This window comes from Myotis nattereri (assembly GCF_964212035.1).
Source record: "Myotis nattereri genome assembly, chromosome: 3".
Lineage (NCBI taxonomy): Eukaryota > Metazoa > Chordata > Mammalia > Chiroptera > Vespertilionidae > Myotis > Myotis nattereri.
This window is the reverse complement of record NC_138077.1, coordinates 169041525-169059108: the sequence shown is the minus strand read 5'-3', so window position 1 is coordinate 169059108 and position 17584 is coordinate 169041525. Positions and strand designations below refer to the sequence as shown.

General features: G+C 42.6%; 1 protein-coding gene across 3 annotated transcripts in view; it reads left to right on the top strand.

The window, feature by feature from the left end:
- PDE4B (phosphodiesterase 4B) overlaps positions 1-17584 on the top strand; it is a 531417-nt gene that overhangs the window by 415508 nt on the left and 98325 nt on the right. For all 3 annotated transcript variants that reach the window (XM_081087643.1, XM_081087644.1, XM_081087645.1), the window contains one exon: positions 8334-8383. In XM_081087643.1, the coding sequence (XP_080943769.1) occupies positions 8334-8383 (50 nt within the window). The remainder of the gene's footprint in view (positions 1-8333; positions 8384-17584) is intronic.

Genomic DNA, 17584 nt, shown 5'->3' with positions numbered 1-17584 from the left:
TCATTCAGATAAAGTTTAACTGTGGACACTTGGCACCCAAGGCACCTCATGATACAGCTCAAGTTAGTTTGACGGATAGTTCTTTAGGTTTATATTTGATGCAAAATGCATGAAAGCTAGAGACTTGCCAGCCTCTTTTGCCATGGTACTCCCTGTTTCGTCATTTATTAAATATTTCACCCAACAAGTATTTATTTATCCATGCATATATATGTATTTAAGAAATATCGCCCTAACTGGTTTGGCTCAGTGGATAGAGCGTCAGCCTGCGGACTCAAGGGTCCCAGGTTCGATTCCAGTCAAGGGCATGCACCTTGGTTGTGGGCACATCCCCAGTAGGGAGTGTGCAGGAGGCAGCTGATCAATGTTTCTCTCTCATCGATGTTTCTAACTCTCTATGCCTCTCCCTTCCTCTCTGTAAAAAAAAAAAAAAAAAAAAAAAAATCAATAAAATATATTTTTTTTAAAAAAAAAGAAATATTTATTGCCCAGCTGGCATGGCTCAGTGGTTGAGCATCGACCTATGAGCCCGGAGGTCATGGTTCGATTCCTGGTCGGAGCACATGCCTGGATTGTGAGCTTGATCCCCAGTGTAGGGTGTGCAGGAGGCAGCCGATCAATGATTCTCGCTCATCATTGATATTTCTATCTCTCTCTCCCTCTCCCTTCCTCTCTGAAATCAATAAAAAAAAATATTTTTTAAAAAGAAATATTTATTGAGCACCCACTTTGTACAAGTCATTGGTGACACAATAGTGACACCAATACATGCAAGTTCTCTGCCCCTTCAGGGCTTTCATTGTCGTAGGAAGTCATACCATGGTGAACAGTGAGAACAGGTGGGATCTGGCTGTTGGGATCACATGGGATCACATTCTAGCAATGATGGTCTGATTGTTCTCTTCATGTTCTGTTCTCCACCCTGATTCTGGCCTACTGTTCTCTCTTCCTAAAAATCTCTCTCTCTTCCTGCCAGAGATTGTCTAGGTAAGTCCTGCTTGGTTTTTATAGCTTGCCTCTAGAATAACCTTCACCAGGGTGCTCTCCCTGACTCCACCAAGCCAGGCTGAGCACCCCTCAGTGTCCCCAGAACACTCTGCAAACCCTATCATACCACTTACGGATCTCTGTCCACCACCGGACAGTGTGCCCCTTGAGAATTACAATTACTTTTTCTTGAATTTCCAAGAATTAGCAGAATGCCTGACACATAGTGAGTGCCTTATAAATATTTATCATACAGATGAGTTCTCACTAAATAATTATCTGAGAAAGACTACCAGTTATTTAGAAAATTACTTTTTCAGAAGTGATGCCTTTTCTTTTTCTACCTTTTTTTCTTTTTAGAATACAGCCTTTGGGGCCATACTTACTGGCTTTATTACCCAATTCTATGGCTTGAAAATTATGTGACTTGGGCAAATGAACCTCTACATTTCACTTTCGCAGTCAGTAAAATAGTGTTGTTCTGAGGATTAAATGAGTTGACACTTGTAAAGCATTTATAACATCACATAGTAGATGCTCAATAAATGTGAGCTATTATAATTGACTAGAGGCCCAGTGCATGAAATCCGTGCATCTGCCAGCTGCCGGTTGGGTACTTCCTCCCCTCCCCTGGCTTGCCCCGCCCCCTAGTCAAACTCCCAGACAACTCCCAGTTGAAGGGACAATTTGCATACTATGCTTTTATTATATAGGATAGTTACATTTCTCTCCCAAATTCCAGAAATAAAGTAACACTATGGGGTTTCACATTCATTATCTCAGTTTCAATCACCATAAATGAAATTCATGACAGATATTGTTGCCCCCACTCTGTGGATAAAGAAACAAAGCTTAGGGAGATTAAATGACTTGTGCAAGAACATACCACTTCTCGTGAATAGCAGAGTCATACTTGAAACCTGATATCCTGACTCTCATTGCAGTGGTCTTTCCATTCACTACCCCTGTTAAGTCTTCTGGGTTATGAGAAAAAATTTCTGAAGGCTTTGGAACAGAGAGTCATTTAAGAAGAACTTACAAATAAATGAAGGTCAGAGAGCTTGAAGTCAGAGACATGAGCTATGAGAGTATTTTCAGGAATTAAAATATGAGGAGTGAAGCCCTGGACCAAGATGATGAAGGTTGGAATTGGGGAAGAAGGAATCAATAAATACACTTCCCAAAGGCTTCCTAGCAGATCATAACTCAAGATCACTACATTAAATAGCTCCAAGGAGTTAGGGCTGGGCGGGTGGGGTGGGCGGGGGAAGGGATCAGAGTAGGGTATCAGAGGGATGTTTGATTTTTAGTTACTAGTTTGTTAGCATGGAGCTTAAATGTTCTTAGTATTGTTCATAGTCTACCAATGAGCATAAACATTGCTGATTAATAGACTATGTCAGCTGAAACTACTTTCTTGAGAATCAGATCTTTCTATAGTCTTGGGTGTTTTGGGCCACATAAACCTTCAGGAACGGAGTACCCTTAGACTGAAATTGCCATATTCAGAGCCCACCAAGGGCTCATTCTCTGACTGAGGACCACCCCCCAAAATCATGGCCCTTTGTATCATCTTCGGTTCCAACGAAACCACACTCACTAAATAAAATAGATTTCCAACTGTACAATCTTTGTGAATGATCTTTCTTGAATCCATACCCATATTTGTACAGAGCTGATTGTTTCATTGATTTCAAGTACCTCCTCGAAATCAACATCAACCAGCAGAAGTTCAATGCAGGGTCCATAATGCATTATGTTCTATTCTTAGATAGTCAATATTCTCAAACAGATAAAGAAAACCTAATATCCACCAGGGATAGGTCCACTGTCCTGAGCGTTCCCCGACCCCCTTGCCCCACAGATACACTTATCCTAACAACTGAACAGGTAAGATTCACGGAACTCAGAAATTGCTCTCTGGGGTATTTGACTTGGGTTCCAGAGTGCTACCCCTTGCCTTCAATGTAGCATTTAAGCAATAATGTGTCTTTGGAGTGGTTTTCATGAGATATCTGGAGTGTGGTTTATTATATGAAAAGGAACCCCCACATAGAACTCTACTTCTACTAAGTCAAGATTTCCTTTATCTTTTGGCTTTTGCTCTGCCTGAAAGCATTCCAGTGTCTGTCTGAGCTTCACCACCCCAAGGGTGAAAGTCTCGGTGTTCCTCTTGAGGTGACTTCCTTGCACTTCCATGAAATGTTCCACTGAGGAATGCTTGATTGGGCCTGTGTTTCTTGGCTTCACATTAAAACCCACATTTCCTTTGTCCCAGGAGTTAATTTTGCAAATATGGCCTTCAATTGGAGTTGTTAATTTAGATAGGTATTTCTAAAGCATTTACTGCCTTCAAATAGGCTGTGGAGAAATCACATGTGTGGGTGAGAGTGCCTGCCATTCAGCAGTCTGGGGGCCAGCGGGTAGAGCTGGGAGCAAAGAGGTGTCCGCATGATTCAACGGTGTCACTAGCCTCCCAGATATTACAGTGGCTATCAGGAAATCGTGGGACAGCTCTGCAGTAACATTCTTCCAGGGCATAATTCAATCAGCATGTATGCAATCTTTGAGAAAGAATTAATAAGCACTTAATTTTTTTTTCCAGTGTATATCTGAAGTTTCTTTCATTGCCTTATGTACTTTGGCATGGGATTGAAATTAGCTGAGAAGAATAAAATTTTGAACATTCAGAGTTGGAAAGAACCTAGCCAGATTTCCTTAGCGTAAGTGAGGAAATGTATGTAAAACCCCTCACACAGGACCCGGCACATTGTAAATTGGCTGTAAATGTTAGCTGCTGCCGGCTCTCCCCAGGTGGGGAAGAAACGGAGAGGTGCAGTGGGTTGCCTCTGGCTATGCAGTTGGAAGGAGCCAGAGCCAGGATTAGAAACCCTGTCTTCTTATTCATAGTTCACTTCTTTCTCCGCTGGGCTATTCGGGGCTGCAGAGTATTCATTGCTGGGGCCACATTATCCTCCCTGTTAGTATCACTGCCTTCAGCAACTCAGGCATATCGCTTCTTAAGGTTCTTCCATAAGTTAGGGATCATTGGAAACTGAGCAGCCAATGCCATTTCCTTCTGGCACTTGCTGTTTTCTAATTGGCACTCTCGTGTCTTCTAAGCCATCATGCAGCTTCTAGAAGCCATCTAAAATATGTCGTGTTCACTCATTTAAAATGTATTGAGCCACTTCTTTGTACTGAGTCTCAGGGTTAAACCAAAGAAGCACGGCTCTTGCCTTTTCACAGCTTCCAGTGGTTCTCAACCTTCCTAATGCCGCGACCCTTTCATACAGTTCCTCATGTTGTGGTGACCCCCAACCATAAAATTATTTTTGTGGCTACTTCATAACTGTAATGTTGCTACTGTTATGAATTGTAATGTAAATATCTGATATGCAGGATGTATTTAGGCGACCCCTGTGAAAGGGTCGTTCAACCCCCAAAAGGGTCGCGACCCACAGGTTGAGAACTGCTGGGACACACCTATGCTTATCAGAATTAACAACTCTGAGTGAGAGCTGTAGTTTTTAAATTAACTCCCAGGGCAAAGCAATTAATATAATTCCTGTAATTTTCAAGACGTCATTGGGAGAATTCGGTGCTATGAGTAGCCATGCTATTAAGAAAGCAGAAATTTCCAACACTTAAGGTCTTTTAGTTCATCCCTTTTACAAAAGCCTTCTTTGGAATTCAGGAAGATAAGTAAAATAAAATTATTATAAACATATATTAATCTAATGAATATATAATGAATACCTACATCATGCCTAATATTTTGCTGATTCCAAGGTTACAGAGATGAACAAGATTCAATCTTTGCTTAACTGTCTGACAAGTGAGCGGAGGAGACAGCCAGGAAAATGGGAATTAGGATCTAGCATGAGCAGTGCTCTGATGGGGCGAGCATGGGGAACTACAAGTAGCACAGAGACTGAACTCAGGAGGGAAGGCTTCTCCAAGGAGGTGATGCCTGAGGGAAGGCCCGGAATATGAGGAGTTGGCCACTTAAAGAGGAGGGGAAAGTGTTCAGCTGATCTAAACATATGCAAGGGCCCGACAACATGAGTGCAGGCTGTATATGAGAAACAGCCAGCGGTATGTAGAACCAAGAATCTACAGGAAAAAGAAAGCAGGTAAAACATTCCTGTGGATCCTGCCATCAGTGGGCCATTGATTGTTAGTGGTGGGAATAATATGTGCTCATATGAGTTGTAATACGAGGAAATAACCCTAAAGGTACAAATAAAGCACCATGGCAGATTAGAGGGAAGATCGTTTTTAGCTAAGCGGATGAAAGCCCTGAGTAGCACAGTGGAGAAAGAACAGAACTATGAATAAGAAGACAGCGTTCCTAATCCTGGCATTTGATCTTTGGAAGTATGATTCTGACACCAGTTTTTGTTGTATGGGTTTTTCTCCCCATACATCAGAGCAATCCTCCATGAAACCAGCTGGGCATCCCATTATTCAACTCAGTTCTGACACTATTTACCTGGAGATAGTGTCAGATCCTACAAGTTAAAGGCTCAGTCCTCCAAACTGTCTCTACCCCATATTTCAGATGCCAATCACAAATCCAGGTAGTTACCTGTGCTTCTGACCTAGTGGCTATAGATCCGAGGTTCCAATCACTCCCTCTTTGGGTTTGGTTAATTTGTTAAAATGGCTCACACAAAAAAAATCTTTACTTACTAGATTACTGGTTTATTAGAAAAGGATATAGCCAGATGGGAAAACCTGCGTAGGACAAGGCATGTGGGAAGGAGCACAGAGTTCCCATGCTCTCTGAGCCTGACAGTCTCCACATGTTCACCAACCCAGTGCCTTTGGGGTTTTATGAAAGCTTCAATATGAAGGCATGATTGATTAAATCCTTGGCCATTGGTGACTGAACACAATCTCCAAGCCCTTTCCCTTCCCCTGGAGTCCAGGGCAGGGCTGAAAGTTCCAACTCTCAAATCACAAGATTGGTTCCTCTGACATCCAGTCTCAGGGATTTTCCAAAAGTTGTCTCATTAACATAACTGACACCTTTGTCAAGCTTCTCATTTAGGAAATTCCAGGGGGCAACAGGAGGAAGACCACCAAATTTATATTTCTTACTATACATCAGAGAAGGCTAGATGGTATTTAGAAGTGTGAGCTTGTGCCAGGAGAGCTTTCTTCTCAGAGGAATGGTTGATCAATGTCAGGAAGATGGACAACACACGGCCAAGGTCAAAGAAGTGATGACATTTGGCCTTGGGGATGTCTGAGTTAGTCCATTCATTCATTCATTCATTCAACAACTATTTACTGAGTGCTTGGCATATGAAAGACCACTCTGGGTTTTAGAGATCCAGTAGTGAACATGTTATTCCCTGCCTGCATAAAGTTTACATTAAATTAAGGCGTTCTATGTTGAACACTAATTGGACAGTGCCTATTTTAATTACAATCTTAGAGCTACTAAGGTGAAGTACAAGATGGCGTGGTTTGAAATGAAATGTTAGGCAGGGAGGAATCCTGGGAGATAAACTGGGAAAACCATGTTGAGAACAAAGAGCAAAGAGCTTTGAACGCCAGGTTAAGGAGTTTGACATTTAATCTCTTAATTTTCCTGAAAAGCAGCCCTCAGTTTCGGTGTAGGTGTTAGCAGCCATGGGGAGTGCGTGCATTTTGGATTCTGAAAGACTTCGCTTTGAATCCCAATCATGCCACAGAGGGATCAAAAGCACCTTTCCTAGGATCACCTCGCTAATCAATGTGATAGATGTGAACCCTGTCCGTCAGACCCTGCAGCTATAAGGTATAGTTACCTAGAAACCAGATTACCCCTAAGGGACCAAAACTGAATTTGGAGTAGTTAATAACAAACTAGGAAAATAACTATGTGTTCACACCTATAGGGAGACCTTCCCTTCACAATACCTTTGCAATCCGTTCACTATCATTTAGAAGTTGGCCTTAATCCAACATCTGCCTGTACATCAGAATTCACAGAGAAGTAAAATATTACAGATGGCCATCCCAGACATACTGAAGTAGACTCTCCAGGGACAGGGAAGGGATTCATAATTTTTACAGCTGTCCAAGTGAGTCAGACGTCATCCATGTTTAGAGACCCACTGGCCTAGAGTCCCACTCTCCGGATCCTTGCTAATATCCTGTTGCTCTTTAGTGGGACAGAGTCCTCTGTACCAGTGGTTCTGAAAATGTGATTCAAGACCAGCAGCATTAGCACCTGGGCACTAGTCAGAAATGCAAACACTCAAGCCCACCCCCAGCCAACTGAATCAGAAACCTGGACGTAGACCCAGCAATGTCTCAAACCTCCAGGGGATCCGAGGCACTCTACATTTTTTAAAAAATATATTTTATTGATTTTTTACAGAGAGGAAGGGAGAGAGATAGAGAGTTAGAAACATCAATGAGAGAGAAACATCGATCAGCTGCCTCCTGCACACTTCCCAGTGGAGATGTGCCCGCAACCAAGGTACATGCCCTTGACCAGAATCGAACCCAGGGCCTTTCAGTCCGCAGGCCGATGCTCTATCCACTGAGCCAAACTGGTTACGGAGGTACTCTACATTTTAAAAGCGATTGCTCTGTACTATTTCTGGGAGGTTCTCTAGCAATGCATTGGGAGAGTCTGGCGGTTCTGCAAAACATGAGGAGGATGGTGAAAGCAGCAAAATCAGGGGTGAAAGCAGCAAAATCGGGGGGTCATAGGGATATAAAGAAGAAACAGAAACACAAGAAAGAAAAGGAGAAGCAGGCCCAGTGTTTGTGGGCCATGAGTTGGTTTGCTTGTTTCATTTGGCTCTTGACATCAGCGGGTTTGTTATGCTGTAGAATAATGCCCAGTCTCTCCATGAAAAGGCCGCTCCATAAATTAAGCCACCTGAATTACCACTCCTGGTAGCTGTGTGACCTGGGGTGCACAACTGGAAGCCTGCACTGACTGGTCTCTAAGGCTCCTCTGGCTATAACTTTCTAAGGCACGGCCCGAAGGAGCTGGGATTCACTCTTACATTTGGAACCATTCCTGAGCAAGGATATCCTCTCCTACGGGCCTCCTGAACAGGGAAACTGAAAACAGGAGCTGGCGAGGGACCTGGGGTAAAGGACTTCCTTCCTGGACTGTTGGCCGCCCAGGAGGCTGTGCAGAGGGAAATTCCAGGCCATCTGGATGTGAGAGAATTGCAGTCATTTACGCATGTTACAGGAGCCTGCCTTCCGTAGAAAGCATTATGTCACTTGATAGCTCATTGTGACCTGGAAAACTCCCCAGAGATCCTGGGGAGGCAGGGAGAGGATATTCAGACAAAGACTCAGGTCTTCTTTTCTCTCTGTCTCCACAGGAGGTCCCCAGCTGCTAGCCAGCCTCCTGTCTCCAGAGTCAACCTGCAAGGTAAGCCGTGCCATGGCCTCTCTCCGTGTTTCACAATAATGAGTGTGCCTCTCATGCAAAACCTTTTTGGGAAATAATAGCATTTGTTTGCATACCATGGCCTTCAAAAGTAAGGCTCTTGCTGACTTTTTTGAAAAGTATACTGGAGCTTGACTTCATTCCATGTGAATCTGAGTGAAAAGCAGTATTAAATGGTTTTCCCATCGGATGTCTGCCCAGACTTCCAGAATGTGGTGGAAGAGTGGTAACGCTGCTTCCCAGAAGAAGAGCAGTATTGATAGTGCAACTTGACCTCAGCTTGCTGACCCCAGTGAACTCCAGGAGAGCTGGCCTCACAGGCCCTGAGGTGCCCTCACGTTGACCCGAGAGCCCCACAGCCTATGCTAGTGGCTTCCTCTTAGTGTCAACCATAGATCCCCTTTGAATATGCATTCCTTCCAGGTGTGAAACCAAAGGCTCTTTCTAGGTCACAAATCATTTCTTTTGGAGGTCATCCAATTTTCCTTCTCACAGGTGCTGTTTTAAAGAAACCTAACCTCTCATCTTTCAGTGCTGCGCCAATGAGTTTCACGTAGAGTGGAGAGCTGTGTGTGGAAAGGAAGGGCCATCTTGAAGGGACAGCATGGAGATGTACTGAACTTAAATTCTTGTCGACATAAGACACAACCAGTTAGGTGACATTTTTTAAAGTGCAAAATGGAGTTTTGCCCCTCAGCTGACCCCAGTAGCATAGCAGGGGTCTTGAGTAAGACCACAGGAGAAGCAAGTGAGATGAGCTCACAGTGAGATCACCTAACACCCCGCGCTGCCTCGCGCACCTCTGTGCGCCAGCAGTGCTGTTCCCGTCCCTTCACAGGCAGGATCTTCCCTCCTGCATATTCTGTTGTGTTCTCTTGCTGGTATCATGGCCACAAGGAGAATGGAAATAACACAAGCGCCCAACTTTTAAAAGAAGGGAACAAAGGCAGTAGGTTCTGTTGGTGTGTTGGCTTCTGAAATAGTTATGGTATACGCTTTAAAAATATTTTTGGAGAAAAAGATCGAGAGCAAGAATAAAAGTGAAAAAGGAAGAGATTAGGTAGAGTTTACCTCTAGAGCGCCATGATATGAAGTAGAGAGAAGAAATAGTACTGTATCCACAGACTTCAAGAACCTGGGGTGCGGATTGACTGTTTCTTTAGAAGTTTATAAAAAGAAACTAGATAGAGTGTTTTAACATAATACTGGTGTTACATACTTGGAGATCAAAGGGGGTGGTTTTGAAACTATCATTTCGTCATTCTGGCCTACCAGTGAGACTCCTTTGCTCACATTTCTGTTGGCCAAATTTACGGAGGGGCGCCCTGACTTTGAGTCAGTTTGAGCATTTAAACTATGTTTTCTTCCTTTGGTGATAAACACTGACAAACATTAGGAGAGATGTGATATTTATTATCCTATAAAGTAGCTCATTAACCAGAATACTGTTGGAAAGATCATTTTGTGATTATTGGCACAGTAACTGCAGTTTGGCATCTAGAGTCTTTTGCTGAGTTCTCCTAAAACAATGGAGCAAAGAAATGACAATACCACTTAGGCAATTTGTTTTTGTCTGTCTTTGTGGCAAACTTCAAAAATCCTGGCTTTTCGTTGGGAAGAGAATATAGTGATACCCAATTATTACATAATTATAGGTTTCAAAATCGTAACGCTTAAATGCGGTCAGAAAAGGAAGGAGGACACACACAGACATCCTGTGTTTTGTTCTTATTATCAGCTTAAATGAGTCAGGCAGATTTTTCCTGTTATTTTAATATTTATCAGCATATGACAAAGAGGTGTGTTTAAATAGAAACTTTGAAGGAGAATGAAAAATAAGTGGCTTGGAGCAAACAGCCCTGAAATGTCGAGTGCTGCTTTAAAAGGTGATTTTTCATGATAGTCAGATCAGGTGTTAATTTATCAGCACTGAATCTTCACGTATTTGAATTGAGATCTAAGATAAAAGATACAAGAAACACACAATAATTTACTCAGTTTTAGCAATAATCCACTTTGTTAGGAAAGCCTGAAATAACTGTATTCTTATATAAAGAGACAGAAAGGGAGAAAAAGAGAAAAGGCAATTCTCTTTAAAAGGCATTTTTAAATGCATCTACATACAGACAGTACAATTCATTTTAAAAACTAATTGTCAGAAACCATGGTTAAATTGGTACATTTGCTCTTACAAATTGATCATTAACTAGGATAATTCTTGGGGGAAATTAAAGCAAATTTCTCAGTCTGCAGTACTTTTCATTTTACTGTTTAACCAAAATTATCCTTTTTAGCTCTCGTGGTCCAACACAAATGTCCCTCCTTTGCTAAGAGATCCTAATTTTTTTAGAAAAGTGCTGTACTCGCTCCCTTTGTGTGCTTTGGCAACAATTCCATCTAAGATATTCTGTAGTTCATGGCTTATATGTCTCGACCATTGGAGCTTTTAGAAGGCAGTGGCTGTCCCTGATTCATTTCTGAATCATTCAGTATGCTTTACTATTTTCACCTAGTAGGAAGACAGTATATGTTGACTTGACCAGGAGAACTACATAAAGTTTGGGTACTTTATCGTAAGAAAAATGCTATAAGTTATAATTTAATATGAGTCAATATTTTTATATCTATGGCTATGAAAAATATTCAGTTTTGTGTGTGTGTTTTTACTATTTAATGTCAGTTATTGAATTTAAGTTAAAAGAGGTTTAAATACACTTTATAACTGTTAAATATATTAGTGTGGTCATATAGGTTTTAAGCAAAAATAGTTAAATCTAAAAAATTGGCATTTTGCACTTTGAGAAGAAAGTAAGAAAGAATTTAAAACCCAGAAAGTAGAGCAAAGTGGAAATCCTACACCCTCAAGTTAAAGAGAAAGGTGCAGAAGTCTTGCTGCCAGCTGTGGAGTTTAATGAGCATCTCAATTTTTATCACATTTTGCCTTTTCACAAGTATGAATTCCAGGCTTTCTCTACACGATGCTTAGGGGGGGAAAAGGGAAAAAATAGAACAGGAGAAAGAACATTCCAAAAGAAGGCACAAGAAATGGATTCTGTCATCTATACATACTCAAAAGGGATAATTGAATTGATTCTCAATATTTCAGGCTCCCAAACTACTTTCAACAGAAAAAAAAAATCAGATAATTAAAGAAAATCAGTGTGAATATGTGTGTGTGTGTGTGCACGAGAGAGTGTGTGAAAGTGTGTATGTGGTATGTGTGTCGGGGGGTGTAGGATAATTGCTCCACTTCATGCAGCCATCCTGTCTAGCCCTTGGCTTTCGCATTTCAGTAGTGATTATAGGTGTGTCATGAAAGTGAGAATTTACCGAAACGGTAAATTATCAAATGTTCATTGCCTTTACAGAATGATTTTTTCGCATGACATAGGATTAGAGAAGCACTCCCTTTAATGGCTAGCTCTTCTGATTCACATAAATGTGACTTGATTTGCAATATGTGTCATATATACAACCTCACAGCAGCCGAATTGATGTGTAAGAGGGATGTTCTATACTAATTTTCTTATTTCAAAATTTACCAATGAATATATTGAGCAAGAGCACCACCCATGTAACAGATCAGCTGCTATGAAGAACAATAAGTCCATGGGACATTGCAAACCATGTCACAAAGATGACTAGAGAATTACCCTGAGGACTTCAGATCAAACTACTGCAAACCCAAGGTCTCTACCAGCCTGTGTATCCTAAGCTGTGGTTGATGGTGGTTTTCGCCTCCAGCCAATTCAATGTATTTCAGGAAAAGCCTGTGTGTGGAGAAATAGGACAAGATACTATAAGGCTTTCCAGCGAGCCTGAAATAGGTTGGCTTAAGTGAAAAACAGACTTAATAATTTTTTTAGTGCTCATGGGAATCTATTTCTTCTATTAAGTGTCCAGGCCATTCTGGGGAGGAAAGGACTCTTTAGTGGTTGAGAAAACAGAAGAAGAGGCTTTCTCCTAGGAAGGAACTCAGTATGTGTTCAGTAAGAGTTCCTTCCGTATCTTTACCTTGATTGTGACAATGCCTCTGAAGTTCCTGGGAGTGTGCCAGATGCAGGGTCTGTTAGAGGAGTGGACAAAGGGCTCAGTGAGTTATCTGGGATTCTGAGAAATTCAGAAAGTCATGACACTGATTCAGTTCTCAGAGCTGCCGGGGCCGAGGATGAGAGCTGAACCGTGTGCACAGGGAAGGGCTCTCTGAGAACCGCGGCCCTGGCCTGAGAGCTGAGCTGTGTCAGATGCCTGGAAATGAAGCCTGGCGTGAGCAGGACATTTGCTTCGTTTGTGCATTAAGCAAGAACTGTCAGGCAGGATTGCAAAACTTATAGACAAATACAAATAAAATCAATCCTGTTACCAAAGGCTGTGGCCACTCATGATAAAGAGACGAAAAGGGATTGGAGGGGATTGCAAAAAAGAAAGAGAGAAAGAAATCTAGAAATATCAGATTATTTTTTTTTCTTCCTTGATCTGAATGTCCTGTGGCCTAAATTATTTGTATAATTGCTTTAATTAGTCACCTTGAGTGTTTAGGCAACTTGCATGCATAACAATAAGGCAAATGCACTAGAAGAGCCCCAGTCATTCTGAGAATCATTCCCAAATGGTTGTTTTGTAAGAATTGCTTTTGTCTAAAATAACCTTCTTGTGAATGTTTACCCAAAAGCATCAACACTGAGCTATTTATACTGATTTGCAATTATTTCGTATATGTCTAAAATTAAGCATGGGTAGTTGCAAAAACATTGACAAGTCGGCTAAAATACAAATAGTTAAAATGTTACCCTCGAACAAACATTGCCAAAAATAAAGCCCTGCTCATTAACGGTTATTTCGCCAGTTCAAAATTAATTTCTAAATTTATGTTGAATGTTTCTTCATATTAAATAAAACCACTGAGACCTGAAGCAGCTAATCTCTCACTTGCTGCCTAAAGAGTGGAGTTCGTTCCGTGTTGACTCCACTTCGGGTTTTTGTACTGCTGAGAAACCCCATCCACCCCCCTCCCCTGAAAGTTGGAATCATGCATGTTAGTAAGTATTTCAGTTATGCTATTGACGTCAATGGAGTCATTAAATAGATTGCTGGCTCTCCCAGAGGCAAGTCACTGCCAGGGACCTAGATACAGACACTTTTTTTTTTTCTTTACAAAGACAACCATCAGGTTTTGCTAAAGCAGTAAGCCAGAGAAAGGGAAAAGTTTATACTGTCGCTGACCTATCTCCAAACAGTTTCTTTCTTTCTTTTGCATTGTAGTTCCGGCCTTTCTTTCTCTTTGGCTACAGTAGCCTCAGGCAGATGCCCAGATATAGTTGCCTCAATGTTTTATGTGCAGAAGGGTGACACCCCAACTTTTAAAAAGGCTCCTTACCTTTAGCTCTACACAGCCCATCTCAGTGTTTATTTGGTGGCATAAATTGTCTAGGCAAATCACTATTGTCTGCCAGTAAGGCGTGTTTGGCATATAGTTTCTGGAATAAACAGTTTCTTCCAAACACACACACGCACACACATACCCCACAAGCACGCAGTTTTGTCTGTTCTGTCACCTCTGTGTGGCTTATAGCTTAGCCCCTCATCTATGAATCAGCCTTTATGCAGCCTGCACTGTGCTGCGGCACCAGGGCTCTGAAGCAGAGGGTGGAGGAGGAGGCTGGGAAGAAAGATTCACTTCTCTCAGCTGCCTCATCTGCAGAGCTCGGGCAGGAGGCTGCCCACGTGCCTGTGTCCTCCCAAACCCGCGCTGTGCCTGCCTCAAGTCCGGTCATGCAGCTCCCAGGCGTGTCAGAGGGAGCCTTCGGGAAACAGCTGCCTCTTTCTGGATGTTCCTGACAGCTCTATGTACCTGGGCAGCCCCAGGAGTCAGAGCCAGAGATCTACCGCACACCTGGACTCCTGCCTCCCAGGCTCAGAGCTAAGAAGCCAGCTTGAATAGACAGCTTTCTTCAAATCTGGTTGCCAGAATCCGCCATGCAGGCTTTAGCACGCATCTCCATTTCCAACCCCTATTCCTTTACTCCCTACACTTCTGCACTTCCTTACCAGTAAGTATATATAAACACTCCAGGTACCCGGCCCCTTTGGGAATCCCTTTTGGTTCATCTGGAGGCCCACACCCAGCCCCTCTTCACCACTGCTCCTTATCCCATATTCCTGGCTTAGGGCAGTGGCTTCATCATCCACCCTTTTATCTCTCTCTTCCCTTGCCACAGCCCATTCTTGTAGTGATGATTTATTTCATTTCTTAGTTGGCTATCCTTTGCCTTCAGGAGACGATCCCTACTTCCTATCAGATATGCAAAGTCCTCCAGAATTTTGCTCCTAATTCCTCCTTTGTCCTCATCTCACACTTGATCCCTGTCCCCATGCACAGCTGATGGCTGAGGTGCACTGAACATCCTGTCCCTCCAATGTGCCAGGCTCGTCTTGCTGTCCTGCTGTTGTGCATGCTGTTCCTTCTGCCTGGGCTGCTCTTTCCCAAAAAATGCCGCTCAGATATTCAGCTCAGGGATTTTTTTTTTTATACTGTCACTGTGAACAAGTTCTTTATATTCACTGATTCTCGGATTCTGGAGTCAGGATTTAACTAAATATATAGTCTCCATCTAGGGCCTGATGTGTAGTATCTGCTTAGGAAATACTAGTTCCTTTAACAATTTTCATCTGGAAAGTGCATTCTTTTATACCTCAAGACTCAGCGTGTTTGTCATCTTCTGGGTGTGTTCCCTGCAATGCATCCAAAATTACTCTCAACTATTATCTTAATTCTTATCTTAATCATTGCACTTGTCACATTATGCTGTATTTACTTGTTTAATTTTATTTCTTTCTATAGTAAGAGTGCCCCAAGTTCTAGTACTAACCCTCTTTTTAAAATTTGTTTCCAACTTATAGCATATGACCTGGAAGACAGTCAATACCCAATAAGTGTTTATTAAATGAACAAATTCAAATGAGCACATGCCTGTCTAAAACAGAAATGGAAAGGAATGGAGGCTTATGTTAGACTTTTTTTAAGGCTTGTCTAAATAACTTCTAGTGCTTCAGCACACGCACAGAACTGACATCCCTGGCTAATCTTGACTACATGTGACTTTTCTTCACTTGAAATGAACTCTTTATTATCTACTAGAGGCCCGGTGCACAAAATTCGTGCATGGGTAGGGTCCCTAGGCCTGGCCGGTGATCAGGGCCAATCAGGTTCCCCGCCTCCCCGCCTCCTTACCTCCCCACCTCCCAGCCTCCTCCTTCCCTCACTCCCTCAGCGCCCCACCACTGCTGCTGGTCCCCCACCATGTTCCACGTTGCCCCCTGATGGTCAGCGCACATCATAGTGAGCAGTAGAATTCCAAGTCTCCCAGTCGAACTGCCAAGGGGACACTTTGCATATTAGCCTTTTATAGATTATAGATAGATAGATAGATAGATAGATAGATAGATAGATAGATAACCTTCAGGAAGAAGTGGCAGTGTTAAAAGAAATATGGGGGGGGGGGGACACAAAGAGACTAAATGTGACTAGCTTATCACACTATCCGATGCTGTTAGAGTCTATCACAGTGCCTGGCACAAAGTAGGTACCCAATTAGCATTGAGTTGAATTGGATTGGGCTGGGAATCCTGAGTCAATCCTTTAGACAGGTTACTTCTCTGAGACTCATTTTTCTTATCTGAAAAGTGGGCATTTTAGTATCCTATCTCATAAGATTGCTGTGAGGACTAAATGCGAAAAGCTATGTGTATAGTGGTTAAGAGTGAAGACCCTGGAGCCAGACTCCCTCTTTCAAATACCAGCTCCACCACTATGTGACTTTAGCAAATTTCTTAACCTCTCCATGTCCCAACTACATCATCTCCAACACTGGGATGGAAACTGTACATGTCTCCTATGTTGGTTGTAAGGCTTAACTATACAGACATATATACTAGTAAAGCACCTAGAGTAGCTTCTGGCACTTAAAAAATGTCAATGTTAGTATTGGTATTAGTTGTGTTATACAACATGCATCCCATAGCACCCAGCACATAGCAGGTGGTCAGTGTGTGATATCTTAGAGCCCAGGCCTGCTGGTATCATCGGGGAACTGAAACAAAGCCCAGTGTCTAAAGGTTCTGTCTAAAGGTTCTGATCTATTTCCCTTCCATAGTTATACAAACTAGAAGGCAATCTTTCTTTCACTTTTAAGATTATTTTTTCGTGAAACCGTAAGAATCTGCTTATACGGAAATAGACTTGGAGCTGAAGGTAGCATTCTCCAGGATATACAGGAAAATCTAAGGGAGCTGGAGGGAGAATGGAGCTGATACCAAGTGTAAGAGTGCAAATAAAAATGCCCCATTTGGATTCTGATAAACTAGATCTTGGTTAACTGAGCATTTTCTTTTGCAAAAGCCTGAGAGGACTTCACTTTAGACAATATAATAATTACAGCCTTGCCACTCATTACATGTGTACTTCAATGCAATATACAAGGCTTGGCACACTGCACAGCACAGGTTTTTCAGCCGAGGGAGCTCAGCAGAGAGGAGCAGCAGGAGCTGACACAGAGCTTCTCTTTAGAGAGAAGGCAAAACCTACTCCCAGCAGAGTCAGCCTCAGGGAGGACTCTGACTCTTTGGGGAAATACTCTGATGCCCTCTCTCAATTACTTCTGGGAAGGGAAGCCACACTCATCCCCACCTACCCACTTTTCTCCTCTTTATTGTGAGGGAGGGAGATGGAAAGGTCAGGGTTGACTGAGAGAAGAATGGAGATGGACTTTGGGAGATGAAGGAGGAAGGAAGAGGACCATCTAAGTTCCCTCTTCTGCCTCCTGCGTCCCCACGACCACATGATCCTGGGGCAGGGTGAATGCTGCTCGCTTGCTTCTGGTCACCCCCGGCCAGGACTTTATGGAGTTGCCTCCAGAGCTGTTCTCGGAAGCCAGGGGCATTTCACGGAACAGCCTTCCACCACCATAGAGAAGAGAAACAATGCAGGGACTGTCCCTTGAACTAGAGAACAGGCAACAGAACTCACCAGATCTTTTTCTTAGTTTATTGTCTTGACTTACTCCCAGTTTGTTGACAATGACCAAAAAGCGTAACCCCTCTGAGTTTTGTGTACTTTTCCAGCCCCCTCTTTGGCTGTGTGCATGGAGTGAGCTGGGCCTCGGTGATTCTCCGAACTGAAGCCGG